The sequence below is a fragment of the Leuciscus leuciscus genome (genome assembly GCF_965113295.1).
Source record: "Leuciscus leuciscus genome assembly, chromosome: 12".
Lineage (NCBI taxonomy): Eukaryota > Metazoa > Chordata > Actinopteri > Cypriniformes > Leuciscidae > Leuciscus > Leuciscus leuciscus.
Window position 1 is genome coordinate 33,145,714 of NC_138736.1, and position 21,755 is coordinate 33,167,468.

Genomic DNA, 21,755 nt, shown 5'->3' on the forward strand with positions numbered 1-21,755 from the left:
TTGTTTAAAAGTAAATTACACACCAGCATTTTATTTATTTATTTATTTTTTGCAGTAGTGATTTGTGATGGTATTTGGAGTAATCTACTATGGTGAAAAAATTTCAAGGGTGTTGTCTGCACTTCTGCATGTCCATGAATGAGTTTAGAGGCATTCAGTGATCCAATATAATTAAATCACAAATCCCATTCCATGGTATTGCCAGGAAGGTGACAACCAGGAATGACGAGAGGGTCTCACTTAGGTCCTGTATGCTGTAGTCTGCCCACGGGGGTCTGTCCCAGGCCTGATCGGACAGGCAGAACCTGATTTCACCAAGTGTTTCAACATGCTCTTGGATCAACATCTTTGTTGATCCTGAAACAACATTACAATAAACCAATCAGATTTGAGGGACAAGTTTATGTCAAGTTTTGGCTTACAACCAGGTGCTTCTATCAGTGTTATTCACCCTTAATTTCCCTTTGATTTTAGGGATATGGTTAGGACTACATTTTCAGACAGGAATGTTGTTCCAGTTTCATTAAAATATGTTGGAACGTGGCTAACTCAGCAAAATCAGGACATGCCTACACAGTAGGGTTTTGGTTCATGTGCATGGTCTGCGTGTGTTTGTGTGGTCACCATATTTTCACATCTCCACTATTGATCCAGTAAACAGCCTGAGGCTTCAGAATGAAGTCTTTCAGGTTTTTATCTTCTTGCCCCTCTCTTGTCCTCACCTTTTTACAATAGCTCCCCTCCCCTGACACGCTCTCATTGTGTCTCTGTGGTATCAGTCTCCATGCCGTCCGAGTCAAGCTTTCACGGGAGGAGGTTTTCTACCATTAAGTTACAAACCTGTTTGTCTGCAGTGTTCTGTGTGAATGTACTAACCAGTAATTTACCTGTAGTGGTTCCTTCGCATGCATGTTTGAGAAACAGAAAGGAGGAGGTGCATGACAGTGTTGTTGAGTGTTTTTTGAATTCCGCTGTCGAAACATTTCGCCAACTTGCTTGTGCAAGCCCCAAAGGCTGTCATTACCTTTGCTGAATGCCTTCTTAGTACATATCCACATTATTTCTTTAATTCTGATTTAGCCAATTTATTAAGCACTTTATAATGCAGAATTAGTAAACTTTTAACTAAGGCACTTAAAGTCTTAATAATGTAGGCTATATGACAGATGTTTTGAACTGTTAGAGTTTATTGATTGAAAATGTTGAAAAGAGGGCTGACCTCAAAATGTAGAAATCTGTTGTCATTTACTAAACCTCATGTCTTTCCTGACTTGTGGAACACAAAACAGATATTTTGAACATCAATGGGGTCCAATATTGATATAAAGTTAAACCCCACTGACTTTCATGGACTGACTTTCAAAAGTATGATAATCTAGAGAAAATGTGTAATACACATATTTATAATTGTCAGAATAACCCATATAAGTTCATTTCAGGTTTGCTCACTTAACTGAGAGGACAACATATTTTAAAACCTTAGGCGGTTCTGTATGAGTATTGCATGCGCTCCTTATATGTCTTTGTTCAGTTTATGATATACGGCTGGACAATTTGTTTGAACATGCATTAACATCCTGTCTCGATCCGCAGTGTTACTAAACGAAAGCACGGCGGAGTGATCTAGTTCCTCAGAAACGGAGAAACACGCATGTTCACTATTACAACAGTCTTTCAGTAAGCAGGTTGGACAGGACTGAAAAATCGGCAGCACACCTGTGTTGAAATTTCCACGTTTGTTTGTGTGCATGTTTGATTTTAAAATCAGTTAGCCCCGCCTCTAGACACACACTATTGGTGGTTGTGTTGGGTTGGTTGAGATGTTCAAATATACAGAAATGTTTACTTACGAATGGTTTACTTACAGCTGGGATAAGAGAAAGTATAATGCTTGAATCTGATTGGTTTATGAACATTCTAAGGTGTGCAATTATTTGCGGGGAAACGCACGGCTAAAGTAGATCCAGGCAGTCTTGACCGCATTACAGTTCCATATCACTTCGCCAAATGAGTTCAGTTATTTCAAAGGTCTTTACAACCTACAACTGCAAAAGAACCAAAACCCACAACGACACTGACCAAGCAAATAAATATAGTAAATATAAATAGGATAGGATAAAATAGGATAAAAATGGCGCTGTTCTTGGAGCAGATAAACGTACAGTTTCGCTATTAGTAGTGCCGAACACTGCTTAGAAACAGACTCGGATAATTCATACACGCTTGATAATGGTCTCTCTCTCTCTCTCTCTCTCTCTCTCTCTCTCTCTAATAACTGCATTAGTCTCTGCTATCAATGGCTCAAGCCTCCATTACTAGCTCTAAAAGTACGTTTTGGAATAAGAGGCTTAGGATTAGATGCGTAAGAAATGAGTTCTACACACAAGAGCGTTTTAAGGACAAAAACCTGACACATCTTGAAATACATCATCTGAACAATGTTTTGAGGTGTGGTAACCATAGTATAAGCAGAATGATTGATTCCGGGCCATTGAATTATTGAAAAATATAGCACACCCAAGGTGTAACGGCCACTACGCGATTAAAAAGGTCTATTTAAATAGAGCTGTTCAGTTTGTAGTTCTAAAATCTGGAAGAGAACTAGTATTTTACATCCTCAAATTCCCTCAGGAATGTCTAACGGTTTTGTAAATTGGGGACTTTAGATTTATGACTAAAATAAGGTCTGTGGTTGAAATTACTTGGGAACTTTCTCATTTCGTTCGACATCATAAATTACACTGAATCCTCAAATGCAATTTTTATTTAAAGCTGAGTGCTGAAAAATCATTGCGGTAAAGGACTGCAATGGTTGTCTTATTCATTAAGCATGTAAACCTTATGGTAGGAGTACTTCTTATTTAACAACTTAATAGCAGCTTGCTTTTAATATTAAAAACAGATCTTATTTTACTAATAAATCCATAACTGCTCTTTTAAAAACCCTTTTGTGAGAGAGCCAATGGCCATTCCAGTTTCGCCTACATAAGGATATCATGACTGAACAACAGTCAATTTACTGCTGAAAGGAAGCTGACTAATTTTTTATGTTAGTCACATTTATGTTGTAATGCTCCTAAAGATCTCTGGATTGTGTAGAACAGCAGTTTTACTGGAAATGATGCATCCTTTATTCCATAAACATATTGTAAAAAGCTTTATTAATAGTCTGATTACTAGCAAAAAAAGGAGTAATTTTTTCTTGAAAATCAAGTCAAAGTCAACTGATGAAACCACAAAAACATACTTTTCTATAGCAGTCATTACTGTACTCACATGAGTACAAACAGTATGTCTTATTTTGGGTATTCGGTTTTAGGATTTGCTGTCCTCTGTTGACTTGTTCAGAGTAGACGCCAAGTTAAATTATGCAAAAGAAAACAATACAACAAAAAAGCAATGTCTTCTAGAACCACTAATATTTTATTTTAAAAATCAAGAAAAGGTCTTTTTTTTCTCACAGCTTTCACATTTTGCATCAGAATAAACATGGTGTATTCTCTTAATATAGTGGGTGTTTGTTTTTTTGGGGGAGAATGCTTTGAATGGCATATACACAATGTACATCCCTCAGAAACATCCAAGAGTTTAAGCTTGATGGATTAAGCCAAATAATCATCTCTCACAAAATATCTGTAAGCCTAGTGATTATGTGCCTCTTGTGTTGTAGTGCTCTGAAGCCACTATTCAAACAGTTATACTGTGTTGGAACTCAAGTGAGGACACTCACCATGATACTGAAAGCTCTAAAAACAACATCGATTTTTAAAGAGCGACTATCACCCGCTTACTTAAACCCAGTTGATTTGCCGAACTAACATTCATCCCAAGAATCTCAAGTTTACCTATCAAAAACCAGTTGGCATTGTTATCAATTGAAACCACCTCCCTTTATCCCTTTATGTGATATAAACCCCAACCACACCGCATACAGCTATTGGAATGAATCTCACAAAAACCTCTCAAGGATAATGTTGGTCATATTTAATCCTAAGAATCAAAACTTTGTGTAATACATACTGTGCAGAAAATAGTATGTACAATATACACAGACACACACACACACAGGCCACTTTTTTGGATACACCTGGACCTGGCTAGTACCTGTCACGGGGACACACAGGAAAGTACGTAGATCCAAATGCAGTATGGCAGTAGTTGTTTAATAAAGTGTAATCCATCTCGTAGTCATCCAGGCAAGGTTCAAAATCCATGATAGCAATCCAAAATACAAATACAAATACACAAAACAAGAAACAGGCAAGACCGCAGACCAGAAGTGTAGTGACTATTAACAATGACTCCGTGACAAGGACTAAAACAGACAGGGTATTTATACACAGAAACTAAACAATGTAATGGGAAACAGCTGCATGCAATGATGAGTGATGAGAACAGACAAAGGATTATGGGAATTGCGGTTCCAGAGTGAATGGTGACAGGAAGGGAAAGAGACCTCTAGTGGACACCCGGGGAAACACAAACCAGACACTGTGACATAACCCCCCCTCTACGGAGCGGCTACCAGACGCTCCACGACACGAAACAAAAAAAACAATAAAAGTCCAGGAGGGAGGTGGAACGGTGGAGGATCAGGGGGAGGGATGGAGGGCCAGGACCATGGAAGGGAACGGAAACAGGGGGTGACGGTTTAGCCGATGGCCAGAGCGAAGCAGATTGTCCCAAACAGACGACCCATCGGGCGGAGCAGACAGTTCATCAGACAGCCAGGGCGGCTCAGACAGTCCATCGGGCGGCCAGCGGCGGAGACGACCAGGGCGGAGCAGATAGTCCATCGGGCGGCCAGGGCGCAGACGATCCTTCGGGCGGCCAAGGCGAATACGACCCTTCGGGCGGCCGCGGCGGAGACGACCCCTCGGGCGGCCAGGGAGGAGACGACCCTTCGGGCGGCCATGGCACAGGAACAGACACCGGCTCAGGAACAGGAACAGACACCGGCTCAGGAACTGGAACAGACACCGGCTCAGGAACTGGAACAGACACCGGCTCAGGAACTGGAACAGACACCGGCTCAGGAACTGGAACAGACACCGGCTCAGGAACTGGAACAGACACCACCGGTTCAGGAACAGAGACCACCGGCTCAGGAACTGGAACAGACACCACCGGTTCAGGAACAGACACCACCGGCTCAGGAACTGGAACAGACACCACCGGCTCAGGAACAGACACCACCGGCTCGGAGGCGGCCATCTTGTCTGAAGACACAGGTTCGGCGGCGGTCATCCTCTCCAAAGACACAGGCTCGGCAGACGTGACGTGAACAGGCTCGGCGGCGGCCATCTTGTCCGAAGACACAGGCTCAGCAGGCGTGACGTGAACAGGCTCGGCTGCGGCCATCTTGTCGGGAGACACAGGCTCGGCAGACGTGACGTGAACACTCTCGGCGGCGGCCATCTTGTCCGAAGACACAGGCTCGGCAGGCGTGACGTGAACAGGCTCGGCGGCGGCCATCTTGTCCGAAGACACAGGCTCAGGAACAGTCTCTGGATCGGCAGACGTCCTGTGCTTCCTCCACGCCTGCAGTACCGCCACTGCATAAAAAAGGAAGACCACTCTCTTGGCCGTGGCAGGACTGATGGTGGGCGGCTCCGAGACAATCTCAGGGATGACAGCAGGCTGCTTGGAGGGGACGGCCTCCGGGACGACAGCGGGCTGCTCGGAGGGGACGGCCTCCGGGACGACAGCGGGCTGCTCGGAGGGGACGGCCTCTGGGACGACAGCGGGCTGCTCGGAGGGGACGGCCTCCGGAACGACAGCGGGCTGCTCGGAGGGGACAGGCTCCGGGCCATTAGGGAGACGGGAAGTCTTCCTCTTCCTTGTCCGCGAGTGACTGGGTGCTGTTCTCTCCCCGGAATTAACCGGGAGCGCAGCACTCTCCTCCCTGATATGAGCACACAAAGCATAACACTCATTTAACGTCATGCGTGGCTCCTCCTCTTCAGCTTGATGATTCCCATTCCGCTGTTTCCTCTCCCTCTTTGTGATTGAGGAAAAATCACGAAAACTCATACCGCTGGATCTATATGGAGACGGAGTCATTCTGTCACGGGGACACACAGGAAAGTACGTAGATCCAAATGCAGTATGGCAGTAGTTGTTTAATAAAGTGTAATCCATCTCGTAGTCATCCAGGCAAGGTTCAAAATCCATGATAGCAATCCAAAATACAAATACAAATACAAATACACAAAACAAGAAACAGGCAAGACCGCAGACCAGAAGTGTAGTGACTATTAACAATGACTCCGTGACAAGGACTAAAACAGACAGGGTATTTATACACAGAAACTAAACAATGTAATGGGAAACAGCTGCATGCAATGATGAGTGATGAGAACAGACAAAGGATTATGGGAATTGCGGTTCCAGAGTGAATGGTGACAGGAAGGGAAAGAGACCTCTAGTGGACACCCGGGGAAACACAAACCAGACACTGTGACAGTACCGGGTTGGACCCCCTTTTGCCTTCAGAACTGCCTTAATTCTTCATGGCCATAGGTTCAAGAAGGTGCTGGAAATGTGAATGCGAATCTTCTGTACCACCACATCCCAAAGCTGCTCTATTGGATTGAGATCTGGTGACTGTGGATGCCATTTGAGTATAGTGAACTCATTGTCATGTTCAAGAAAACAGCTTGAGATGATTTGAACTTTGTGGCATGGTGCGTTATCCTGCTGGAAGTAGCCACCAGAAGATGATGCACTATGGTCTTGGATGGACATCTTCAGTATTCATCAACAATGCTTATAGGCTGTGGCATTTAAATGATGCTCAATACTAAAGGGCCCAAAAATCCTCCACACCATTACACCACCACCAGCCTGCTGAACCATTGAAACAAGGCAGGATGGATCCATGCTTTCATGTTGTTTACACCAAATTCTGACCCTACCATCTGAATGTTGCAGCAGAAATTAAGATTCATTAGACCAGGCAATGTTTTTCCAATCCAATCTTATTGTGCAGTTTCCAGTTCTTAGTTGGCAGGAGTGGCACCTGGTGTGTCTTCTGCTGCTGAAGCCCGTCTGCTTCAAGGTTCGACGTGTTGAGCGTTCAGAGAAGCTCTTCTGCAGAACTCGGTTGTAACTAGTGGTTATTTGAGATACTGTTGCCTTTCTATCAGCTCAAACCAGTCTGGCCATCTCCTATGACCGCTGGCATTAACAAGGCATTTTCACCCACAAAACTGTTGCTCTCTGGATATTTTGTCTTTCAGATCATTCTCTATAAACCCTAGAGATTGTTGTGTGTGAAAATACCAGTAGAGCAGCAGTTTCTGAAATACTGCCATTAACAACCACGCCATGTCCAAAGCCACTTAAATCACCTTTCTACCCCATTTTGACACTCAGTTTGAACTTCAGCAGATCGTCTTGACTTGACCATGTCTACATGCCTAAATGCATTGAATTGCTGTCATGTGATTGGCTGATTAGATATTTGAGATAAGCAGTTGAACAGGTATACCTAATAAAGTGGCCAGTGAGTGTATATAAACCACTCAAGAAAAATGTAAGTCATATTTAATGCTATTCTACATGTATTATGTAGTAATAATAATAAACTTTGTGTCTGTAAAGGTTGATATCAATCAGCGAGTATTTAACATGAAAATGCGCTTGTTTGGCATTAAAAATGCAAAACATCTCAACAATTTGGCATCCTTTATGCAAATAAGTTCTTGTTTTTTAGGTTGGCGTTTGAGGTGTATATACGCATTAGTTTGAGTATTGGTAGATTGAACCATTTTCTGCTTTTAAGACTAATTTAATAAATCTCACTCTGATCTCAGACCTGAAGCTGTAGTAGTAGATGCAGCCTAAAAGCTTAATGTGAATAGAGCATCTTTTCCATAAGATGATTGGTGTGTTGTACAGGCGGCAGCAGGACGGGACATGCAGTGTGTAATTACTGAGGAATGCAACAGTAGAGCGCAAGCAACTCTTTTACACTTGCAAAAATCAAAATGAGATACCCTACAGCAGAGAGGTGGGGCTTCTTTGTGGATATGTATACCTTTTACTCAAACAATTACATGTTGATGCAATGAGCACATCATGTTTGACATGTGCATACTGGAGTTTCCTGTAATCTGAATGATGAGTTCCTTCCTTGCTCGTAGAACTTTAATTGCTCTCTTTCAGTCGAAGCTACTTTGGCTTTTATATTTGGCTTAAAGCATCACATGCATCAACTATGCAAGACGGTACTGAAGAAATGTATGCTTTTCTTTGGAAAGCATTGTGTGGAATGATTGTGATTCATGGAATTATGAAAGTCTCTTGATCATGTGGTCAGTAGATGATTTTGAATTGTGTCATAATTCCAGTAGATAGCGTCTGACAGCACACACTGCAATGTGAAGGATTCGAAATAAATAAATACTGTTTATGAAACAGAGTAATCATGATCATAATAGATAGCGACTGCACAGTCATGTAAATGGCAGGTATAATCCAGTCATTTGAAAGGTAAATGCCGTCAACGGTTCTCAAGATCATTGCGCAATGTTACCTGTAGCTGTTACCGGTGACTCACACCCTAATGACAGCACACTTGTGTTTTTGTCTTTGCTGTATTTTAACTGGTATGTGTTATTTGTACTGAGTGCATTGCAGAAAACTGACACCAGATCATTTTTCAGCTGAAACTGAACTCCACCGCAGTCATATGACCCATTTGTAAGATGAATAATACTGAAAGAAGGAGATGTTGGGGAGTAGGTCATGAGGTGATGTTTATGCATTTGTCAGCCACAAAAATAGATAGATTTAATCAGTGTTGAGCCAATGCAGAGGAGTTATACACTCACCAGACACTTTATTAGGTACACCTTGCTAGGACTGGCTTGGACCAACTTTTGCCTTCAGAACTGCCTCAATTCTTTCCATGCTTTCATGTTGTTTACGCCAAAATTCCTGAATGTCGCAGCAGAAATCGAGACTTACCAGATCAGGTGACGTTTTTCCAATCGTAGCCTCAGTTTCCTGTTCTTAGCTGACAGGAGTGACACCCGGTGTGTCTCCTGCTGCTGTACTGCTTCAAGGTTCGATGTGACATTCAGAGAAGCGCTTCTGCAGACCTCGGTTAGCTGAGTTACTAGCTTTCACCCACATAACTTCTGCTCATTTTCTCTGTAAACCCTTGAGATGGTGGTGAATGAATACTGGAACTACAGAGAGAGGAAACAGTGACCAAATTAGGAGCCGTTTACATGACACCGTTTTCAACTAAAAACATTGCGTTTGGCTGTTCATTTATAAGACAAGGCCATTTTGGGGGCCTGAAAACACAAACTTATGGGTTTCAAAGTGCAAGTTTTCGAAAACGATACCGTTACCGTCTCTGTGTAAACTACAAAAACTTGAATTTGTTAAAATGGTGACGTCATGCGCATGCATATTAAGTGTTCAGTCTATAAGCGCAAAGTGATCGCAAGTTTACATAATTTTTCTTGATATAATCTGAATTTCATTTACCACACAAAAGATTCACCCACTAAATCTGACATGATTCTAAAAAAAAAATGTATCCCTGTGAAATAATTTTTTTTGTTTTTTAAAAAAAACGTACAGTCTCTCACTTCCGCCAATAAGCATCAATGATTTTGATGACATCACTCTGCACTTTCGTTTCTCATCAGATGTTCTGTCCAATCAAATGCTCTCTAGAATCCACAGTGTCCCGTCCCCTACATTATAAATAGACGCTGAAGCTGCGGCTAAAATCTGTCACTTGCTCACACATTTACTATTTTCTACATGGTGAATGGCACATAGTGCACTACATAGGGAACGATTCAGACAGTTTAAATTTGCTGGTCTGGTTTTATGTTAGTGTCACACGAACCGTCACAGCGCAAACAGTGTGTTCCGGTCCAGAGACACAATGAGCACAGAATGGATCATATGAGCGAGTCGGCGCAGACCAGAAAACATAACGGATCCTTTTGAATTCTGCACAGAATGCTATAGTTTAAAGCAATATGGAGGAGGAACTGTTAGAGATTAGAAGAAAACTGCGGCTTTACTGAGCTCAACAGCTCTGGCCGAGCTGTGATATAACTAAACGCTATTGGCTATTTTTAAAAAAGAAGAGGAGCTGTTCAATATGTCCCGCCCTGTCTTCCTGTGTCAGTGGAAATTACATCAACACATTGAATAACGCTGCACGTTTCAAGGCACTTCAGTGGGCCTTTAAACTCACATTTTGTTTGGTGGCTTGTGTATATCAATCTGATGAGCAAAAGAACTTCCTCCACTGGCAGCCGCTCTACCCACAATGCCGTTTCTCACACGCCTCTGTCTAACATCACTGCCATTCACACAGCTCTGCAGGCACGCTGTGGTTTATTGGTGAGCAAGCAAACACTTTGGTTTGGCACAGTTTTATATTTTAGGTCACTCCAATCAGAGCATCTAAACCAGTAAAAATGGGTTCCATAGATGCAGATCATTGTGTGATCAAAAGTGTGGAAAATGAGAGCCAGGAAAATCTCATATTGGTAAGTACGGTCTGACATTTAATAAGTCGAGATACAAAAGACTACACTGCCCACACGCCTTTCGATTTGTTTGGCCATGGTTGAGAGGTTAAATCAATGTTTTATGAGGGACTAATGTTAGCCTCCATTAGAATGAGACAGCTTGATTTATTTTCAGAGCGAGTGTGGTTATAGATTGTGGTAGTGTCCATTATAGTTTGAAGCTTTCCATTAAGGATAAAGGTTATGCATTTAGCTCTCACTTATTTCACTGTTGAGGTTTGTTGTTGTCAGATGGATAAAATGTATGGTGTTTCTGTAACTATTCATGATATTTAATAATGAAGCACAAGCTAAGCTAGTCTCATATGCTAAGTGGCTTTATTGTCATTCAGAAGCTTTACACTGTAATGGTAAAGTGTGCTATTATGTATTTGTTCGTCTGTTTTTAATGGAATGAATGGCACCATAAAAAACCCAAAGAGGCTACAGCACCCCCTGCAGGCTGCAATGGCCTCCTGCACCTGTTGACTTTTTAATTTTAGTGGCTTCATAAGGTAAATAAATACACTTTTATTTGTGCTCATACTTAAAGAACAAAACAAAACACCAGTCACGAATTAGAAGTCTAAAATGTGAATTTTTAAAGAGTAATGTCTGAGCTTGTGTTTGTTGCCCAGCCATATTTATCTGAACCGTGAGAGCTCACCTAAGCTCACGCGTACGGCCGCTACCTGAATTTTTCCATATGTCGGGTCAGAGGTCACTCTTCTGCCGGAACTCGACTTGCGTATGGCCTTTACCGAAAGCTAGTGATTAGAGTTTAAACTGTTATAAATATGGATATTTTTCTTACAAAAACGCATCACTTTGCTTCAGAAGGCCATAATTAACCCCTGGAGCCATTTTGATTACTTTTATGTAGGCCTATGTAATGCACATGCGCTTTTTGGAGCTTTAAAGACTCAGGCTCTAATCACTCCCATGATAAAGCTTTGAAGAGCCAGGATATTTTTTAATATAACTCAGATTGGGTTTGGCTGAAAGAAGAAAGTCATATACACCTAGGATGGCTTGAGGGTGAGTAAATTATGGGATCATTTTTGGGTGAACTAACCCTTTTAATAGGCAATTTTTTCAGTTTAAGTTCTGACACTTTTCAATTGTTTTATAGTGGGTTTTGGGTGCCAGTATCTTCATATGAGAACAGTTTGGTGCCTCCTCGTCTTCCTATAACAAAAACAGACTGAAACATCGTCATAATGACGGTAATGGTTGTATTTTTTTAAACCTCGATCTATCCTTCAGATGGAACGGCTCTGATATGAAGACTATCAGTAAAATGAGTGTTTATAAATTCCATAGATATCACCTCCTCTCATTCTTGAGGCCTTATTAAACTCAGTCTTTCATATTTTTGCAAAACAACCAGGGTCAATGTAGTATCCTGGAGCAACCAGTTGTTGTTTTTGTATTTCAAGTGTTGTGTTCAGGATTGCACAGTCAAACACAACAGAATGCCATCTGCTACATGAGTTGTATATGAAGGATAAGAAGATATAAATTACATTTTCCACAACAACTTGCTGGGCCTTATTTTTAATCCAAACCACTCTTTTTTTGTATTTTTTTTATTATATAAAAAAAAAAAGATGTACTGCCTGGTAATTCTTAATTAATAATTAATAAATACTGATATAAAAAAATGTTAAGTAATTTTTTTTTTACTTCTACTGGGGGGAAAACAAACAATAAATTAGCTTAATAACATTGCAGTGGTCATTTTCATGAGTAAGATCAGATTTAAAAGCTAAGCTTTGCAATTCTAAGTTTCCTGGCTGTCCTGGAACATGTCTATGCTTCCATCTAGTGGTTGAAGAAAGGTGTATAATGTTTAATGGCATATCACCTTGTTCCTAATGGTTAGCATGAATCCTAAAACGCCTCAAACCTGTATGCTGACACTATTAAAGGGATAGTTAACACAACAATTAAATTCTGTCATTTAGTCAACCTCTTGTCGTTCCAAACTGTATGATTTACTATGTATGTATAAGGCTATGTTATAATAATATAATAATATTAGGTTAAGCCTCTGATTACCTTTATCAACTAGTTCAGGCATGCCACCAAACCCCAACTTTCACGAACAAATGTAAGTGTCAGAGGGAACGGCTGCAACTCTGGTTGAACAAATTTTCTGCGTTTCTGCATTTAAATATGGACTAAGATAAGGTGAGGATGTAATGATCGATTCTACTTGTTTAAAACACAGTAATTGCTAAGCATGTATCAGAATTGTTGGCAACTGTTATTTGAACTGTTATCTGGCATCCGAATATCCTCATTCAAGATGTAGTCAGTTGAAACAGTTTTGAGGTTCATGCACTAAAGTTGTGTCTCTGGAAAATATAGTGACATTGTAATGTTCAAAGGTTTTTGTGAACATTTGTTGATGAGGGATTTGTGGACAGATTAATGTTTTTAGATTTGTGGAGTACAACATTGGGACAGAAAGACATGTGAGTCAAGCTGTTTTACTAGCCTATGAGGTTATTATTCAATAATTACATTCCATTCATATTTTTTTAAAGGATTTGTTTATACTCATACTGATAATTGGGTAAGGGAAAGAAAGGGAAAAGTAATAAAAATCTCTCTGAAAAACACAAAAACACCTAAAGCCACAGTCCTTAACTTTTGACGCCAATAAACAGAACTGCATGCGTCTTGCGGAAGAACATTGTAGCCGGAGCTACTTATCTATGTTTATGTCAATGACGAGTCACGCAGCGGACTAAAATAGTTCGAATATAAACACTTATTGTACCGTAGTGATTCAGAATAAGACAAAAACCCAGTTTGGGACATGGATCATAGGCCTACATGAGGTACTCGCTTATTAAGTAAATTTTGAACAAAAAGAGTTACGGACTGCAGCTTTATGTATTAAACAATATGTGAGTGGCTATTCAATAATTATGAAATAATGTAATGTTTACAGTTAGGGTGAGTCATAAGCTGCTGGTTTACAGAAAACATCACAGAATATTTGTGTCAGCTAATTTTTTTGGGGAAATTGCTTATGACATTCTCTGGCTAAACAAACATCTGGATCTTTAATGAGATACAGAGAACTACAATGTCAACCAATCGCACGTCACAGCACACGGACACAATATTGTTTTAAAACACCCCTGCAGTTGAGCAACTTCTGCAGTGAACAGAGGGATAGCGTGCAAAACGAGAGCAATGTCTGCAAACAGAGAGGGAATGCACAACAATCTGATCGACGAGCCTGACAATGACTACAGCATTCCAGAGGTGCAATATTCAGGTATGAGAATCAGAACTTGGACACATGTGCTGTGTCTTGATGTTTACATTTACACTGTGTGTAGTGAGCCCTGTGTTTCTTCAAGACAGTTTGTAAAAAGAAAAAGAAAAAAGCTCTAAATATTATTTTAGAATTTAGACATTTTTAATCAGTGGTTTTAGATTGAGTTAAGCTAAAATTGTTGTATTTAGATATATTAGATTATATTAGATATATTTTTTAACAATCATATATGGTTGACATTTGATTGAACAGTTGAAACATTGATTAAAACATTCCAACACTAGATTTTACATTTATGTGGCAAAGTTTTATATTTAGGCTAGGGTAAGGAGATTCAAATCACAAACCCTTAGGTATGAGCAATAGTATTAGTGATGCATGACTTACATCCCTTCAGAATTTAGACTTGGAATTTAGAATTCTCTTTTTAATCATCTTGCTCTATAATTTTAAATTCAATTGCCCCTTTCAAGCTGAAACAATCGAAAACGAAATCCTATTATTGGTTGGATGATCATACTCGTACTCTCAGACAGGCTTGTCATAAAGCAGGGCGGAGATGGAAGCATGATCGCCTAACTGAGTCCTTTGAGGTTTTTAAAGACTGTTTAAAAATGTCTCTGACTTAATTCAATTCCCCATGATTAATTCAATAACTAATCCAGGTTGTCAATTTCATGTGGAACCCTCGGCTGAACTTTGTGAAAAATATTTTAATGTTTTTTGATGATAAAGTGATTTTTGAGCCATTTGTTCAGTGTTGTATTGATGTTACTTGATCTTACCGCTGCCTTTAATACTGTTGATCATAATATTCTTCTATGGCATTTAGAACATTTGATTGGTATCAAGGGTACTTCCTTATGATGTCTTAGTTCATGTCTTAAAGACAGGTCTTTTTAGTGTTGGGTAAGTTTTCCTCATTCTCAACTCTTATTATTATTGGAGTACCTCAGGGCTCTATTCTGGGCCCGCATCTTTTTAACTTGTATATGCTTCTGCATGGGACTTTTCAGGTGCTGCCCCCCGTTTATCAATTGCCACAGGACATCCGCCTTGCACCTTCTATTATCTTTTTTTAAATAAGCTGAAAGCGTATCTCGCCAGGCATTTTAAGTTTGTGTCGTTGTTTTTATTATTTTGTTTTCATTCTTTATTCTGTTGGACTCTTTTTTTCTCTATTCAGCATTTTGGTCAGCTTTGCTGTTTTTAAATGTGCTCTATAAATAAAATTTACTTATTAGACATTAAGTATATATTTTTTTGAATGTACAAACATTCATTCTGAATTTAATGTTTACATTAATAAGGCCTGTATTTCTCCATACCTTATAAGAAAGTTTGTAAAATAATCAAATGAATAAATAAGACTCAGTGGTTTTAGATTGAGTTAAAGTGTATAATTTATTTTTCAATTGTCATATAAAAGCTAAAATTGTTGACTTTTTTATTTTTATTTATAAAGTATAAGTTTTATTGCATACTACTTTTATCAGATACATCATTTTTGGCCACCCTAATGTACTTCAAACAGGATTTTTGTTTTTCCAGGGTCAAACCACTATCACATTGACCAATATGTGTTTCTCAACAGATGATTCTAAAGGATTACTTTTTACACTTTCCTGAATGTGAACATTTGTTACCTTTTTGGGCAATTATTCAACCTCAGATGCTCCATAAATGTCCAGTTGTTAAATGTCACCAACCATAAATGTTTATGATTTATGCCAAAAAAATCCTGCTTGACAAACCTACAACGTTATTTGATAAAGTACTCATCAATACTCTCAGGGTTTGAGTTAACCTCAGTGGCAGTGGAAAATACTGTAAATCATTCACTGAAATGGGAGACATGATGTAATCCAAAAAAAGTTTTCAAAAGCTTTTATTTCTTGTCAAATAAATGTTATGTAAACATGCTTCATTTGTTTAACTTTGTGTCAAAAAGTGCATTGTTAGATTTGACCGTTTTTATACAATTGTCATATTGTAAATCGTTGTTTTATTTGTTTGTCCACAGTATTTAAGAACGCTGGGGGTAAAAGTGGAAAGCGATTTTACCAAGAACCATTCAAAGTGGCAACAGCATGCCTGACTGCCTTCTGCCTCATCTTACTCATGATCCTGGTGGTCACAAGTATTCACAGTGGTACTTCTCCTTTCTCATATACATGACTTGCGCAATTTGGTGTGATAGTGTTTATCAACGAGTAGGGCTGAACATTGATACTAACACTGGACAAAAGTAATGGGACACATGACCTTCACACCAACAATGACTTTAATGACATTGGATTCTAAATACATAGACATTAATTTGAAATGGGTCCCTCCCCTTGCATCTATGGGCGCGTTTCCATTTCAGATTTGCGCAAAACTTTTGCGATTTTTTTCTAAATGTCGATAAAAAACTATTGCGAAATGACGGTGTTTCCATTAACCGATGTTATGTGACTAAAACTTCATTTTTTCCTCTCGCGAAAAGTAAAATAATTCCAAAAACCATGGCAACGGACGTTGGTAGGTTTATGTACTATATCCCAGCCACTGCACTAGCCATTATTATTAATCGATGGAGATGTGTGTTTTCCAAGCACTAATGGTAAAGAACGACCCTTATTATACTTGAGAGCGGCACATATGAGGTGTTTCTGGGTGTTTCTCCCTCATATCTGCTTCGAGGTCTTGATTGTGGCATTTATTTGAGGTTTAGAATCCATTATTCTTGAAATTCTTCTGTCTTTTATGAATTTAAGAACTCTGTCTCGTATTCTGTCCAAACACACCGCGTCATCTACGTCAGGTGACCCGTAAATGCGCAAAAACTGTTTCCATTGCAGTTTTGCGAAATATTTATTTTTCGAATTGCCTGAAAAACCACCTCATGCGAGCGTAAAAACTTTTTTGCGATAAATGGGAGTTTTTGTGAAATTTTCCATTGCCCGTATTTTCAATTCGCAATTTCAATTTGCGCAATTTGAAGGGTAATGGAAACGCGAACAGCTTTCACTCCTCTGGGAAGGAAACCCATTCCATGAAGCTCCCGCCACACAGTATTTGTGCTGATATTATTGCCAGTGGAAGTTTGGTGACTTTTACACACCTCAGCACTTGGTGACCCCGCTCTGTGACTTTACATGGTCTTCCGCTTCATGCCTCATTCCGCTTCATTCCGAGTCGCTCCGAGTCCTAAACGCTTCCATTTTCCAAAACAGACAGTTGGCCGTGGAATATCTACCAGGGATGAAATTATACAAACTTACTTATTGCAAAGGTGGCATCCTATCACAATACCACACTTGAATTCATTGAGCTCTTCAATGAACCCTTTTTTCACAAATGTTTGTAAATGCAGATCGCATGGCTATGTGCTTGATTTTATACAACTGTGGCAGTGGGTCTGATTGAAACCCCTGAATTCAATAATTATGAGGTGTGTGCCACAATACTTTTGTCCACATAGTGTATTTCCAGATGCAATTTGATTTGAATTCAATTCACAAGTTCTTAATTTGATCGAATTCTGTTTCGACTCATTTTGGTATTCTGTTACTATTTCTAACTATTAAACAGTTCATTCGCTATTTATCTTCCAGATATAATCAACACAAGTACATAATAAAAAACGTCCTTTTCTTGTGTAAAACAGTCAAATTATAATAAAATGATTACTCAGAAACACATCAGTTTCATTGTAAACTTCATCTTTCTATCTTTATTTCTCAGAATCCCTTATGTGAAACCACTTCTGCTTTTATTTCCTCTTCCTTAGGTAAGGGCCGTTCCTCTGATCAGGATTCCCTCTCCAGCGCTTCGGAAACACACATGCAGACGGGCTGCGCTAACGTAACGGCTCTGACTGAAGAACTGCTGACTGTGAAGAAAGAGAAGAGTGAACTTGAGAGAGAGCGGTCGCAGTTGAAGGACAAAATCACTAAGCTTGGTTCGTGAGGTGCAAGTGCATGCATTTGTGTTATTAACAAGCAATCTCTTGCATTTCATAACGTCCAAAAATGTTGGGTCTTTTTAGAGACAACCCCTGCACCATGCACCACTCCAGCACCAACGAAGAGTCCCTGCCCTGAAGACTGGAAGCTCTTTAACGGCAGTTGTTACTACATCTCAGTGTATGGCAGGAGTTGGTCAGACAGTCAGAAATACTGCAAGAAGAACGGAGGACACCTGGCCATCATCCATACGGCTGAGGAACAGGTGAGGACAGACGAGAGCTGTGCATCTCACTGCGCTTTAAGAATGCAGATATATTTGCAGAACATCTAAGGACCTCAAGTAACACTGACTGTCCACATCTCTATGTGTGTTTAAAAAAAGAGAACAGAAACTACTAAATATGCAAAAGAGGAAGGGATCTTAGCCAAAACATGTGAGGCATTAAAATTGATTACTAAGGTTTTTTTCCCACACTGATTTTAATGATATTTGACTTATTGACCGGATAAAGACGTTCATATGGGACCTGCTGCCCCGTGGACACTGGAACGCTTACTGGTTTGGCATAAGTGATGAAAAAGTAGAAGACGACTGGTACTGGGTGGACGGAACCAAACTGGTTGGAGGGTAAGAACTTAGCAAGTTAAAACTTTCACACTAGAAGTCCAAGCTTCAGTACTAGATGACACATATCACATGGAGTTAAAACTACTGAATCATATCGTCTTATTTGGGAACATGGTCTCATGTTATAAAGCTGAATCATCTCATTCTTCCAGTTTCTTCTTCCTCTTTGTAAAAAGCTGAAGATAAAGAGATCTTGCATTCACTCATTTTTTATTCATATATCCTCAATGTTAAATGATAATCTGGCTTATATTAATATTAGTGATTATGCTGTCTCCACTTGTTAAAAGCCAAGGAAACCAGGATGTCTGACTGGGACTAACCCATTGTTTTTCCTCCATAGTTTCTGGGAAGATGGCGAGCCCAACAACCATATCAATGAAGACTGTGGCTACATGATAAAAACAGATGTTTTAAGCCGTGTGGCTGTAAAGAGCTGGTATGATGCGCCGTGCTACATGTCCTTGCCCTGGATCTGTGAGAAGACGACTGAGTCTACTTGATCATTGCTCCCACCAATCGAAACAGACCATTAGCAATACAATCTGTAATGCAATTACCATTGTGTTTAGCATGTCTGGTCTCAGGGTTTTAAATGTTTTTTTGTTTTTTTTAAAGAAAGACCAACTGCAGTAATGAGTCAAAAAGCAATTAACTGTTTATTTTAATCTAACATCATAAGTGCATTTATTTTTATCTAACTTTAGCTATGCTTTTTACCAAGGGATGATTTTTATAAAGTAATTAAGTGCTTGAATTTTATAGAAAAATTATAGAAAGATCAATTGATTTATCAGTTTTCAATGTAAAATGTATTGTCTTTTCATTAACAACTAAACGTCTTTGAATGACTTATGCTGTGTTTGCGGTTCTGGGGTAACTATTATGACTATATATAACAACTTTTATGTAAATACCTGTTTTAAAAAAAAAATTATTAGAACTTTGATTATGTCCGGCAGTTCCACTTACACTCAGTAGGGCACAGCATTGAGTCAAAAATCTTGAACATAATGGGTCAGTCAATAGCTGGAGCCTATGCCATGAAGCAGGTTTAGGTGGATAGCCAGGTATGTTTCAGTTTAGTTTGCGCCAGCCCTGGGTTTTAGGCACTATGAAATTGGCTCTGCTGTTAGCGGTGTTCATTGCTACAGTAATTTACTCCTCGCTTTGCATTGAGCGGTTCTTTGCCTCCAATGTCAAGCATTAAAATCATGCATGGCTAACCATGGATTATTTATCCCTTATATACAGTACAGGTCAAAAGTTTGGAAACATTACGATTTTTTAATATTTTTGAAAGAAGTCACTAATGCTTATCAAGGCTGCGTTTATTTAATCAAAAATACAGAAAAAAATACGTAATATTGTGAAATATTATTACAACTTAAAATAATAGTTTTCTATTTGAATATACTTTAAAAAAGAATGTATTCCTGTGATGCAAAGCTGAATTTTCAGCATCATTACTCCAGTCTTCAGTGTCACATGTGACATCCAGTCTAATATTTCTAATATTCTAATATTCGGATTTATTATGAGTGTTGGAAACAGTTCTGCTGCCTAATATATTTTATGAATAAAAGGTTAAAAAGAACTGCATTTATTCAAAATAAAAAAATATTTTCTAATAATATAAATCTTCTTTACTATCACTTTTTATCAATTTAACACAGCCTTGCTGAATAAAAGTATTGATTTATTTCAAAAAAAGAGAGAAAAAAAATTACTGACCCCAAATTACTGACCAGTAGTGTATATTGTTGTTACAAAAGATTTCTATTTGTAAAAAATTTGCTTCTTTTTTTTTTTTTTTTTTTTTCATAAAAGTATCCTAAAAAGCAGCAGAACTGTTTCCAACTTTGATAATGAATCATCATATTAGAATGATTTCTAAAAGATCATGTGATAGACCGGAGTAATGATCCTGAAAATTCAGCTTTGCATCACAGAAATAAATGATAATTTAAAGTATAATAAATTGAAAAACAATTATTTAAAATTGTAATAATATATCACAATATTACTTTTTTTTCTGTATTTTTGATCAAATAAATGCAGGCTTGATGAGCAGAAGAAACTTCTTTCAAAAACATTAAAAATAGTAATGTTTCCAAACTTTTGACCTGTACTGTACATTATCAACTATATAAACTAACTTCCCGACATTTACTTGCACTGAAATAGCAAGAAGTTTTCTTAGTTGCCCTCTTTCATAGACAACTCTTTTCTTGATGTGTAAATGCATTTAAATTCTGAATATTTTTCAATCTCGCAATATTCTGCAGAAAAGAGAAGTGAGTAATTTCACAGCATGTGATAGGCTGTCCGCTACTGATGTCACACTTTCTTGCACATGCTCCATAGTTATTTCCTAAACTAGGATCAAAGCCTGAGTTGACAGAAAGTTAATAATCAGCGTCATACCAACATCGGATTGGTTTGGTTTTGTCAACTCAAAACTAATCTTCCTACCCTGAGTTTGTTCAACTTCCATCATGGTACGGGCACGTGGTTTAGTTTTCTTTTTCTCTTCATATTTGATTTGTGGATTTTGCAACATAAACATTGATGAACTGATCTCTATCATCATGTTAAAAATAATCACAATAGCCTTAAAAGCCATGCCTTTGTTGCTTTTTTCCAAACTATGGGCATCACTCAAGATTTAGAGAACCCATTCAGAGACAAGACCATTTAAACCAGACTAGAATGGGATCAACTAAACCCAACTTAAAAGTCAAAGTCTTTGGAAAGCAGCACAAATAATCTTTCAATCGTTTTTGTCTCTTTTTTACGTACAAAACAAGTGCTCAGTTGCCCTGTCTAGTTTTACATGTTGAATGTAAGCGTTTGCGTAAGGTGTGCATGCATGGATGCTGTTTGGCTCATGTCCTTTCACGTCCCATCCGACTGCTTTTTATGACAGAGGCGTAACCGATTGCCATGGTTGCTATCCCACAGTGAGGCCACCTGCCTAATCAAAGTAGGCTACTATTTTACCTATATCAGCATAATCTTAATCATAGTCCATAAACAGGTCGGGTCAGACTGATAGAGAGCAGTACGTGGGCTACATGCATTGTGTTTCCAGCTCATTAATTAAGCCCTGTTCACAGAAACACACCTTTGTTAAAGGGACAGTTCGCCCAAAAATGAAAATTCTGTCATCATTTGCATCTTTCATCTGCTGAACACAAAAGAAGATATTTTGAAGACTATGGGTAACCAAACAGTTGATGGGCCCCATTGACTTCCATAGTTTTTTGTTTTGTTTTTCATATGGAAGTCAATAGGGTCCATCAACTGTTTGGTTACCCATAGTC

At 39.0% G+C, this 21,755-nt stretch overlaps 1 protein-coding gene across 1 annotated transcript; it reads left to right on the forward strand.

Moving 5' to 3' along the window:
* The first annotated feature begins 13,700 nt into the window (after positions 1-13,700).
* LOC309511182 (CD209 antigen-like protein C) lies at positions 13,701-19,280 on the forward strand. The gene is made up of 6 exons (XM_082186305.1): positions 13,701-13,845; positions 15,872-16,000; positions 17,624-17,794; positions 17,882-18,063; positions 18,314-18,429; positions 18,773-19,280. The coding sequence occupies exons 1-6, from the start codon at positions 13,761-13,763 to the stop codon at positions 18,930-18,932; spliced, it is 843 nt and encodes a 280-aa protein (XP_082042431.1). The 5' UTR covers positions 13,701-13,760; the 3' UTR covers positions 18,933-19,280.
* Positions 19,281-21,755: the final 2,475 nt, after the last annotated feature.